The sequence below is a fragment of the Lissotriton vulgaris genome, chromosome 3_1, assembly GCF_964263255.1.
Source record: "Lissotriton vulgaris chromosome 3_1, aLisVul1.2, whole genome shotgun sequence".
Lineage (NCBI taxonomy): Eukaryota > Metazoa > Chordata > Amphibia > Caudata > Salamandridae > Lissotriton > Lissotriton vulgaris.
In genome coordinates, this window is record NC_141689.1 from 955,556,012 (window position 1) to 955,569,382 (window position 13,371).

Consider the following 13,371-nt stretch of genomic DNA (forward strand, 5'->3'; position numbering starts at 1 on the left):
CTGCTTCATCGACTACTCTGCAGCGTTCAATGGGGTAGATCGCGCTATCCTATGGAGAAAGCTGGCACAATGGAATATCAATCCGACCCTGTTAAGAGCAATTCAGTCGCTGTACCAAAAAATGTGGGTCAGAATCAAACTATTGAGCGACTCTGCATCTGAGAAGATTGACACAGACCGAGGTCTTAAACAAGGGTGCGCTTTAGCACCACTGCTGTTTAATCTGTTCAGCAGACATGGAGATAGCCCTGTCCGGGGCAGCCTTAGCCACTCCAAGGATCGGGGGGACCAAAATCCACTTCATGCAATACGCCGACGACCAGGCACTCCTGGATCACACTAAGAAAGGCCTGCAAAAGGCGCTGACTGTCCTGGCAATATACAACGATAAAAACAGGTTGGTAGCTAACCCTTCCAAGTCAAAAATAGTAATCTTTGAGTGCTATCCCAAAAAAAACTAGCCAAATGGAGGCTTGGTCACCTGTCTTTGGAAAGCACACAGCAATAAACCTATTTGGGCGTCTTCTACCACGAGTCGGGGCTTTCTGGCACTCACTTAGAGAAAATCCAATGCAAAGGGAAAACCATCACAATTACACGGCAATCAAAAACGTGATTAAAAAACAGGTTCGCATCCGCTCCCGGGAACTGGATTTGGAGTCGTTGGCAAAACGAGATTTCCATGAATCCCTATGCCTGCCGCACACAGTGCACAACCCCAAACACCATCTCACGCAGGCCGTGGGCCGCTCAGCCCTTCACAAGATTTTAGCCTATAGACTACACCCCTTGCCCCTTAATACTATATGCCCTTGAACGGGCAGGATTGGGAGCTCCGGAATGCAGGCTCTGCAATTACAAACGTGAGTCGCTGGCCCATCTTTTACTTTGCTGCCCGGCCCTGCGCATAGCACGCGGCCTTTACCTCAGGCCTATCCTAAGACAAATGGGGACACACACCGCAAAGGAGGCTGTTCATCAATAATACACATTGACCAAAGTAAAGCAGATGGCCTCATTTGGTAAGTTCATCCAACAGACAGAATGATTAGAGACTTGGCAGATTCACGCTGGGCCGCCTTATCATGGATACTATTTCTCTGAGCTTACCAGCGTCCAGGGATCCATCATATAGACTTGCCAGCTAACTTACTTGTTGTTTTAATTTTTGTAACTTTGTACTTCGGTTTTAAAGTAATGGTTTTGAGTAACCAAACAATAAAATTAATCAATCAATGTCAGGACCTCTTGTTGTTCTTACTGAGACAATAAGGCCAGCAGCTCAACGTCATAGCAAGTAGCCTTTCAACGAGCCAGGTTAGCACTCTGGCATTATAACCAAGCCAAGATAAGTACTCAAAAGCACTTGGTTGCATAATACCAGATTGGCAAATAAAGCAGACATTATGCATTGCGCCTGGCAAGGAAGTGAAACCCGCCCCACCCTAGTGCTGTAAATGGATGTCAGCTGGCTCGCCCAATCAGATCCCTGTCAGGGTTTTAAGCTAGATGGGCAGCGTGGTACCAGTCTTGGAATAGCACCTGCTCCTCCTGCGAGTAAGGACTGAAAAGCGCACGTGGATGAGAAGGTAATGCTCTTCGATTAGTATTACATGTGCTTCCTCTCTCATCAGCTTTAGGTCTTTCTGTATGCACTGAAAACATAGTGACAGAATTTCTACAACGTTACCTCCTCAATTTCCAATTTATTTCTCTATTTTTTTTTTCAAAGAATTTCAAGGAGCAGTTATTATCCATGTTCCCTTGTTCTGACAATATTGTGTTTGTTTTCCTGTGTGCTCCCATTCCTGGCTGGTCTTTACATTAGTCGGCGGCTGCAGAGGACGTCTTTGATACAATCCGAATAGAGACATTCGACCTCAGAAACCAGGTTGTCATCACTGCTTTTGATCATTACGACACTGAAGAAAGCTGTCAATGGGCTCAAAACGTAGTCTTTCTTTTCCAGTCGGTAACGCGGGCCACATCCTGTCAGCACCTGATCCTATTTGTCAGCAAGGGGGAGGAAAATGGATCCTCCAATCTTGATAAATCTTTAGTCCTCCTGATAACAAAAACAGCAGAATTCGATCGCAGCCCGGGGGCACAAAGTAAACCTGTGTCCATTGAGACCTGCTGTCTGAACGCTCCCAGGTGAAGATCTGAGTGGGAGAAAGCTGACCCTAACCTCACCAGTGCAAGTTACATGAAAAAAACACGGATCGCTTGATTTGATCCAACTCATAAATTGATGTATGTTTGTCTTTTCACATCTGAAATCAGGAAACGACTGCATGCGAGTTAAAACTGTGAAATCAATTATTTAACACAATTTTCATAGCCCAAAAATACACCCTTGAGTCCAAAATGAACCAGAGGATGCGTTTTGCGCTGTTGCGCTAATCAGAACAGGACAGGAACAGCAGCAGCCAGGAGCCAGGAGCCGCTCTGTTCCTGGATTTGTGGATTGACATTTTTGCCACAAATTACTCCAAATTGTGGGACAGGCGTAATTGCATCATTTTGACAAGAGTACCGCAAATTTATTGAAATTACTCCAAGTACTCTGGCATAATTATAATTTCACCTAGACCTAATTGTTATGTTAAACAAACCACAAACCTTTACTTCCACATGTGTGCACTTGCTGACTCGAGAACTCCTGGAAAATTGGACTTAAGAGTCCAGAAGGTTGACATAATTACATTACATTACTTATTTCAACCGTCATCTTTGTCTGGAATGCATGATGTAGATAGTATAGAAGTGTAACTTTACACAAAATGGAATCCTATAGAGGTGTAACCCTAAATACATGTGCACCAATCAGACCAGTGCTTATCATATGCCCATACCATCAATAATCAGGAAAACACATTAAGCAGACTCACCATAGCCTAACATCAAGGGGTTCATTTAGAGTTTGCTAGATGAGCCGCTGGCCCACCAGATTTAGACATCTCTGATTTCTTGGCAGGGATCTCTGTGCCTTCAGTGGAGCCTTCCCTTTGGAGACTGTGTTGATGCCACTGATCCCCAAGCTGGTGTCATGTTTGATGTAAACGTGAGACAAAGTTTTTAGTTTTTTGTAAGGAAATGCCACTTTTCGTATGGTCACCCCCAAGTTCTTCTACTGATGCTGCTGGTTTTTCAACTATGATGCTGCACTGAGGTCTGATAACTAGACATTAGTGCCAGTGCCCCAATCCTAAAAGTGTATGTCGAATTGGCTATATCCATAGAAATGGCTAACTTACCTGAAAGTCCATAGTAAATGGTACCCTGGCACCCAGGACATGCAAGTTCGAGGGGTACCCCAGAACTTGCAGCACTGATTGTGCCATCTTAGAGGTCCCACAAGTGAAACTAGTCCCTCAGTTGTGCACTGCTGACTGGTAGAGCAGTTGTGCACTGCTAGCCCAACTTTGCCAATGAACACAAAGGCAAATCCACCACTTCCCCTAGACATGTGTGAGTCCCCGTCTGGCAGACCTACAGAGCCCTAAAGGCAGGGTGCAACATATGACACAGGCAGGACATGTACTTTACCTGCCCTGACAGTAAAATACACAAAATATCGTTTTTTACTGTTGAACAAGTTGTTCACCCAATTGGTGGGCACCGCGTTACACACTAACTCCTCAGCTGCCCTAACTCCTGAACGGTGTGACCAAAGGGGTCACTCCAAGGTATCAAACTACTTGTTACATTAAGCATCTCAGGTCAAAATTAATTTACCTTGTTGCAGGGTGCAGCTTTAGCAAAGCTGCCACTTTATTGCTTTTAAAACTCCTATGCATTCACGGGAACACATGGAGCCTGCTCAACAAGACAGCTTTCTGCCCTCCTGGAGAGACGTGGTAATGACTCTCAGTAAGGAGAGCAACGAGGGATTGCGAGCCAGGGAGGTGTCACCTCCCACCTGCAGGAAGCCACTGGGTGTCAGCCCCAAAAGTCAAACTTCGAAAGTGAAGCTGTCCTTGCAGGGCAGATGTGTACCACCAGAGGGGGGGTTTCCCCATTGTTGAGGAAGGCAGACTGGCACTGGAGGCAAATAGGGTGCGTAATCTGATGTATTCTTCCCAACAGCTCTGTGTCAGACAGGGCACTGGTCAAAGGTTTCCACTGACAGAGCCAGTTGAGGCTCAACCAGCAATAATCCCGAGCTTCACCCACCTATAAATGTGGTGGAATGAACTGCTATTTTGGTGGTCGGGGCATCAGCAGTTTTTGTCAGATAGTTCAAAACTGCAAAACTCTAAAGGACTCCCCAAGTCTATATTCATTCACTAATTAGTTTGTGTCAAAGACTTCTGCATTAAAATGTCTTGCGTTCTGGACACCTGTTCTTTGGAACATTATCAAAAAGTGGTAGCTCAGCATTTCAGTTACGTTGGCTTACTGCTTATACACACATTTGACTTGTCTTGTGTATCTGAATGTCGGCTTCTTGAGAACAATATTCCAATTTCTGTTAATTAACTTGGCATGGGTGAACAATAATTAACTTGCAACCGGCAAGTCTGGGACAAGCAGTTTGTTCATCGCTAATTAGCAAGTGCATTTTCCTACTCTCAGATCCCAAGTGCCTTCATGGAAGGGGGAACGAGAATGACCAGCACAAGCAAGTGTTGAGTATTACAGCTGTCCATGCATAAAATTATATTGATTGTGCATATAATTAGTTATTACTCTTAGTCTCCCAAGAGCCATGTGCATGGAAAATGTAACTTTCTAAATATATATTACAAACACAACTTCACCATTGAATTGGGCCTTTAATAAACATTTAATAATAATAGCAGTTTTCTAACTGGTCCTAAATCCAAGATAGCTGCACTAATCTTGCTAATTGAAGTCCCACTAGAATCATTTAATTTACAGGCTCTGGGTATATGTTAGACCTGCCAATCTTAACATGGTCTTCCACCCAAAGGTTTACCTTTCTCTTCCATTTTTCTGACCTTGTTTTTTCTGGTATTAGGATACTACACACTTTCCCACTGCTAACCAGCACTAAAATACTGGTGCTTTCTCCTCTAAACATGATAATATTGGATTATGCCCTAATAAAATATATAATTTACTTTTAAGTCCTAGTAGAGTGCATTACATGTGCCCAGGGGCTGTAAATGAAATGCTACCAGTGGACCGAGAGCTCTGATTGTACCACCCACTTAAGTAGCTCTTTAAAACATGTCTCAGGCCTGCTGTTGCAGAGACTGTGTGTAGTTTTAAACTGCCATTGTACATGGCAAAATAAAACTTTTGCCAGGCCCAAACCTTCCTTTTTAGTACCTGTGAGTTATCTCTAGGGTAGGCCCTAGACAGTCTAGAGGGCAGGGTGCAATGTACTTAAAAAGTGGGACATGTACTTTTAAGTTTTACATGTCCTGGTAGTGAAAAATGCTTACATTTGTTTTCGCTACTGCAAAGCCTATCTCCTCCGTAGAATAACATTGGAGTTGCCTTATTACATCTTATAAGCATGGGAAGAGGTAATTCCTTCATGTTTGGTATCTCTGGAATCGCAATTTAAAATTCGAACTTATGATGAAGTCAGATTTTGCAAATCTGAAAATGCCACTTTCAGAAAGTTGTCATTTTCATGCTCTAGCTGTTTGGTGCTTGCGGCCTGTCTCTGGTCAAATGACTGGGGGGTACGGGGGGGCAGTTGGGCTTTGTGCATTCCCCCTAAGCAGCCACACACAATCGGAACTTAAGTGTGACTTAATGGGCCATCCTGGGCAGGATGGATTGAACAGCTAGATGCAGCCTCACTTACACCTGAATAGGATGTGTCCTGTCCCCAGGCAAAGGGGTGCATATCCATTGTAGTTAGTCTGGAGCCAGGACAGGAGGGGAGCTCATCTGTGCACTTCAAAGGCAAATCTTTGAAGTCTCCCCATTTTGAAGGCGCAACTGGGTATATGAACTGGACTTCAGATACTACCATTTCAGTGCATTTCTCGACCTGTGGCTACTCTGCCAGAAAAAAGGACTGCCGTGCTGCTGAAGGACTGCCACTCTGCAGGACTGCACACTGCTGGACTCATGGTTTGCTATGCTGACCTGTTGCCTGGGTAAAAAGAGCTGGACCTGCATCTCTTCAACCCAGAACCCAGAGTGATCATAAGGACTAGTCGGATGGCCTATTGGTCAGAAGCCTCAAGGACATAGAAGACTTCCAACCACCCTACTTCTGTACCTGGACTCTGCCATCTGTGAGTCTACCCTGCCAAGTGGTGCAACACCAATCCTGGACCTTTGGAAGTGGGCCTAAGGTGCTTGGCAGTGGAACCAACACATCCTCTCTGCTGAGTGATGCATCCTGGAAATAGAACTGATGCATCTCCTTGGCTGAAAGGAGCATCCTCGAGAATAATCTCCCCATTGCTGCTGCTGTGTGGATTGGAACTGTCGCAAAATACTCACATTGCCGCACCTGCTCAACGCTTCTCCAGAGCAAATCCTCGCATCACTCGTCAACAACAGCTCTTCAGAACCAACACATGGCCTCGACTGCACAGGGCATCCCCGACACCGGTCTTTGCATCTCAAGCCCTGTCAAAGGGATCCTCGACATCGGCACAACAGAACCTCGCACCGCAGCCTTGCCGCATCGCGGATCCGAGGCATTGCCTTGGCTGCGCGGCGCATCACCGACACGGATCCACGCAACAGTCTGCAACCAGGATTTAAGGTACTTTGTTCAGATGGCCTAACTGGGTCCCTGTAGCTGAATTGTGACTTTGTCCCGGTCTGGTGCAATCAGATATTCCTAGTAGCGCTTCTTGCTTTGGGGCGCTATTTTTACTTCAAACTTTAAAATTCAATATCTCTGGTTCTACTGATTAGATTTTTGTCATTTTGGTCTTGTTTTATTTATTGAATTGTACTCTATCTTTATAACTCTATTGTGTGGTGTGTTATAACTGTGTTACTATTTAAAGTGTTAAGCCTGACTGATCTGTGCCAAGCTACCAGACCAGGGCTCATACTCCAGTCAACCAGTAAACCAATTTCTTACACTATACTAATCCACAGGGTACTTATAAAATAAATTAAATATGGCAATCAGGTGTAAGCAAATTTTACCATGTTTAATGGGGTGAGCACAAGAACCTTAGCACTGGTTAGGAGTGGAAAGGTGCACAGAGTCCTGGAGCCAACAAAAACAAATTCAGCAATATGTGGAGGGTAAAGGCAAAAGGTTGAGGGAAAGACCAATCTAAGTATAACAGGTCTAACAGTTTGCTCACATGAGGGAGAGCATGTGAATGTGTGAACATAGGAGTCTGTATGTGTAAGCATATGTGTGTGAGCGAAAGAGAGTGAGAGCCCATAACTGGTAGTGAGTGATATTGAATCAGTAAGTATGAATGAGTCAGTATGAGCGAGTGAAATTAAAAGTGTATGCAAGCAAGGAATGAATGAGAATTAGTGTAAGGGGTCAAAGAGAGTTTCTGTGATAATAAATGAGAATGAATAAGAGAATTAATGTGAGTGAGGGAATGCTAGTGTGAGCGAGAATTTGATGCTTGTGAGTTTATCGTTGGCCCTGACATAGTGAAGGTAATTATTCTCTTATAGAAGCACCAAGGGCAAAATACTGGCACTGGCATACTTCTGCAATTCTTAGCATTGCAGACACCTGTGACAAAATACTGGAACGCTGGGGTTAATTCTTAGCATAAAGAGCACCAATGGTAAAATACTGGTACTGGCATACTAAAGGTAATTCAAGGCATACAGGGCACTCGTGGGATAATACTGGCATACTTAGAAGTAATTTTTGCCAGTGGCGTAATGCTGGTACTAGAACATTGGAGGCGATTCTTGAACTAAAGGGCGACAAGATGCCACATGGGAAGGTGGCAACCATGACAAAATACTGACCCTGACATACTGAGGTAATTTTAGACAAGGGTCACCTATGATATTTGGACAGCATCATTTACAAAATAGTAGCACTGGCATATTTTATGTAATGTATGATGTAAGGAGGCATCCTTGTCACATGAGTGTACCCATTACTTAATTCTGGCCCTGGCACGATTGAGGCAATTTTAGATATATGGGGGCAACCATGGAACATTTTTTTTTAAAAAGGGGGTCAACTTCTGGAGAAAATCAAATTTCATTGGCCTGATACAACATGAAAGGGGTTGAATATTTAACGAGTGCCCTTTCAGTAACTACAGAATTTTAGCAAATTGTTCTTTAAATTATCCTTTAAAACACACAATTTTAGCCCATTCTTTTTGAATTTTTCTAGGGGTGGGAGAAACCCACTAGAAAAGATCTAGCTTACTTGCATAGCTCACTCACTACAAATCAGGGCAAATATCATTCTCCAGGACATTCAAAGGTCAAGTCAGCACCATATTAAAGGTAGTAGCTAAAATAGACATTGGTCTGGATTATGTTATTATGCTAATCACACCTTTATCACACAACTTCTGTGAAGCCAATTGTTATGATATTAGGATTATGAGACAATCCTTCCTAAAACAACATTCAGGGTTGAAGGACATATGATGTCACTTCCTATTATATCATTATAGTCAAAGGGTATGTGATGGGACTTATGCAACCCCTGGTATTTTGGTGAATTGACAACCTGCAATGCCTTGGCTTTGGTTCTTGCACTTTCCAGCACCGAGAGTTACTTTTACTGCCATACTTGGAGGCGTCCAGTTCTGATGACTGCATACCATGCTTCTTGAGGTATAGTTGCATCTGCCCTGGAGTGCTTTTCTCAAACCTCTTTAGACCTTTGATGGGATATGCTTTACATGGGATGGTTTTAGGGAAGCTAGTGTGGTGTCTGAGGAGGCCAGAGAGCAGGCAACTGTAAATCTGCACTCGGCCACAGAGCCTCATCAGAGTACATGGCACCACTTCTGTCCCTTAAGGCTGGATTCATTTTTAGGTTTCGCCTGCACCGTGATTGCGCTTTGCTTGAGAAATCCATTGTTTTTAATATAACTATATAAACTTAAACAGGACTTACATCCCACCTCCTCTCTTTCCTGGCTTCTGGTTGGTTCCTGTGCATGCCACTTACCTTTCCTCCATTTCTATTGGCTGTAGCACATTTCCCGGCATTTACCAGTGCTTGTTCCTCACCTGCTTCTCTTTTCAGTTACCTGCTGTTAAAATATGGTTAACATCTACTTTGGTGGAACTATATTTTCATAAAGTTTTGATTTTACTATTGCTGCTTATATAACAATTTAACACCTACAGAGATTAAGTGATTTGGATAGAATCACAGGATGCTGCATGGCGCCGTCAAGACTCGAACCAGGACCCCCAGTTGTCAAGTCAGTAGCTCTGGCCACTGCGCCACATCCTCTCTACTCCCGTGTTATCTGTCAGGGAGCTCTTTCATTCTCCCAGACGATTATTGAGGAAAATAGTTTTTTAAGCCAGATGGACGACCTTTACAATTTGTGAGTCGCAAACTGAGTCGCTTTGCGACTCGCAATTTACGGCTCGCAAAATGTTATTTACAACAGTGTCTCAGACACTGTTAGCAATTCCTAATGGGCTCGCAAATTGGCTTCCTCATTCATATTCATGAGGCAGGTGCAATTTGGGACCACATTAGAAATGGCTAGCACTCCCAGGGATGGTGGCCTACTGGGATCAGCCGACCATCATGTCTGTGACTGCTTTTTTAAATGACCCACTAGTGGTAATGGGGTTACCCTGTATCCCTCAGCACCTGGGCATTAATAAGTAATCTACAGCTGATCTGTCGGGTCAAGCAATTGTTTAGTATGAAAGTTTTAAACCAGTCAATTAATTCATCATGATCATGAACAATTTCAGAAACACCCCAAATTACATAAATAAAGATATTCATACAGTTGTAAATGTAAACAATCACTTTTTGTTTATATATATATCAAAAAGGTTAAGACATATATGGCTGTCACATATATAATTCTATCAACAAAAGTGAGAGTAGTGGCATATGAGAATCAAATGAGACAAAGTGGCACAGTGGTGATATCAGTGTAGGGAAAGTACATTTTACATACATATGCATATATACAAAAAGTAATGGCCTGTCCTTTAGGGGTTATTTGTGTCTTCCTCTGTAACCCTTGTGATAGTTATTTCAACCTTAGGGAGAGGGGACTGATGGACATGGCCTAGAAACCCGTCGGTGTTTCGACCCATGATTGTGCGCAAATCAAAAGGCGTCACGGCGGGTCTTCATCAGGACTGACAGTATGGACAGCCAAACCAATACGTGGAAGGAATCCTACGTATTGAGGGCCGAAGAATCAGTATGTGTGTGTTTCCTTGAATGTAGGTGAAAACTCTGCAATAAGTAGGAGTCTTGAAAAGGGATACATTTCCCTTAACGGCTCAGAGATGATCATAACCTCTGGGTGGAGTCTTCATGGCAACACTACATATTAATTCAACAGGCATGCATTGTGTTTCCTTTGCTGGATGTTGAATTACCTCAATTCTTTATAACGCAATAATTTCGTAATCAATGAGCGATGATTTGGTTGTGTATGTTATTCGCTCATGTTCCGAGACCTAGGCAGGTCCCTCCCTAATAGCGAGTCGCAAACCCTATTTTGCAAGTCGGTAATAGGTTATCAATTTGAAAAATAGGGTTTGTACATGGGGCCGATCAATTTTGTGTTCGCAAATGGGCAGATTTCCCGTTTGCAACCGCAAAATATGGCCGTACATCTGGCCCATTATGCGTTACATAGGCGAAACGATGCATTATCAATGCTTGTTATATTTGATCTTTAGCTGCCTCAGAAGACTACTTTCTAATATATATGATATAAATATATATTGGGGGTTTTAATCAGTGTCTTAATCCATTGGTCTGCTATATTATCATTTGCACTTTGCTTGCACCTGCCGCAGCATACAGCATGGGACAAGGGACCACCTCACTTCAAGCACTGGCTTTCCTGCATATGAATGACAGCATCTTGTTTATGCATATTCACCATTAAAATATTGCTCTTCAGCACCAGGGCTTATGGGACAATGTGTGCTTTATTTTACTTTAAACAAACTGCATTTTCCTTTTACTTTGGAGACCGCTTAGACTGCTCCTAGACACTGCTGCCTGGCCGTCCGTGAACTCCCCCATAGGCACTGCTAATGGTGGTTATTTTAAAATGTACTTTAGTATTCTTTGTTAGTAAGAAAGAATGTCAAACAGAAATACAAAATGGCCACTGGTGCAGTCGAATGTGTGCAGACTTATTTATAGCATAGATAACCATGTTTAAATAGGTTCTGTTACATTTTTATAAAAGAAACCATTTTGTTTGAATTTCTTGTAATATTTTATAACTGAACCCATTCCAAGATGCAGCCTGTGCGTGAGTGTGTATGCCCATGTGTGCGCACGCATGAGTGGCCATCTTCGAGTGGTTTTTGTCAAAGTGTAACAAAAACATTTAAAAATAGCCCCTTTGGGTGGCCATCTCAGAATGTTATTGACATGTTTTATTGACCAGCCCCTTGCTTCTAAGCATTTGGTCATCTTGCAGCCGTTAATAATTATATAGTATGCCTATGAAAAGAAGCATTGGAAAAACTGGATACTAAAGGCCAGACCTATTTCTTATTTCAATACTTGTCAACATGATTTGCTTACCAATCTTTTGTGCCAAGTAATCTCGAACATGTATATATTTAAAGAAGCATTTTCTGGGAATACCATCGAAACATTTGAAAAACATTTAAAGCCCCGCTCTGCTACAACTGATCCTCCAATCGTAATTGAATATAAATATCTTAGATAAGGAACAATTATCCCAGGTTGGGATGTAGTAAAAAATCTCTGGGTTTATTTTTAGCATGGGCCATGTGCAGCTAAAGTCTGTGTACCACAGCAACCTTCATCAGCTTATGTACTGCTTCTCCAGTGAATCGGCAACATAATGAAATGGACAGAATGTCCAACTTTTCATTCAAGCTGTGCGCTATTTTAAAAATGCTTGGTAATTGATTGGATAACATTTTTCACTTTGATTTGGCTGCTTGATGCTGGGGTATTCGGAATCTAGGTCACCATTTATGAATCGGATGCCAGTCTGCCTGCTACGTTAGTTTAGCAGTTTCCAGCTGCAGTCCAAATATTACTCACATACTAGCTGGGCTTTCAGTGGTGTGCCTGGACCATACTGAATTGCTTATATGGACGGCAACATTGCCAGTGAACCCAGTTATTTTAATCTGTCCTTGATCATTCATACTCTGTCAATCTAGAAAGGAGGGAACACCTACCATAGTTTTGAGTTGGAATTTGTTTGGTGACCTTTATATTGCACTCTATATATATATATATATATATATATATATATATATATATATATATATATATATATATATATATATATAAATATATATATATATATATATATCATCTGTTGCTTTTCTGACAGCAATAATGTACCCCTTGAGGATGAAGTTTCCTATTGTTATTAGCCAATTACGTTTTTCTTTGTTTTGTCAACACACCATCACAACAAATGTGGATGTTCATGGATGTTCTGTTGATTTTAGGATATGATCGGTGACCATCGATATCTGTCCATGTGGCTGTATCTTCCTGATGAAATCTGGATTGGTGTCTTCACCTGGCTTTCCCATAAGGATCTCTGTCAGACGGCACAGGTCTGCCATCGCTTCCGACAGCTCACTGCTGATGAAACTTTGTGTGAGTACATGATACCAATTCAAATGTATGCGGAAAACAAATTATTTGACACCAGATTTGGAATGCATGATGCTTAGATCCCAGTCTGCACCTAAGTCTGAACATACCCAAGAACTTATCAGTTATACATACATGAAATAACTTTAGGAGGGCAATGGGCAGAAAGATAGGATAAGATGACACCTCTTCTATAAAGATATTACAATCAAGGCTTACTCGTAGACAGTAGTAGTACCTGCATTATTGTCCAGTGATAGTTTCTTTTCCTTATGGTTTTTCTAATAGGATTAGTATTTTTAGGGATGGGCGGAATTACACTGAGTTTTACTCCGTGGAATTCTGCAGCGTTACAGATAAACTCCACGAGATTCCGTAGAATTCCGCCAACACGCGGCAAATATGCAGCTAGCACTGCAATTTAGTACTGGTAGTGCGAGCAGTGCTGAAAATCAGTGCGAACAGCACCATGTGTTGTGCGAGGGAGCGTGCGGCCATGCCAGTTGATTTTGCTGCTGCTTGAGTAAAAAATCTACTTGAGCTGCAACAAATATACTCGAACTGCAGCCCTCTCTAACCATGGCTGCTCACTATCACCGGTGTTATAAAATGCTCTGTATGGCTCGTGGAAACTGGAAATTGCGCCAGGGGAC

At 42.5% G+C, this 13,371-nt stretch overlaps 1 protein-coding gene across 1 annotated transcript in view; it reads left to right on the plus strand.

Moving 5' to 3' along the window:
• Positions 1-13,371, plus strand: part of LOC147727266 (uncharacterized) — a 734,797-nt gene that overhangs the window by 215,807 nt on the left and 505,619 nt on the right. The window contains exon 8 of the mRNA XM_086961322.1: positions 12,568-12,721. Coding sequence (XP_086817448.1) covers positions 12,568-12,721 — 154 coding nt within the window. The remainder of the gene's footprint in view (positions 1-12,567; positions 12,722-13,371) is intronic.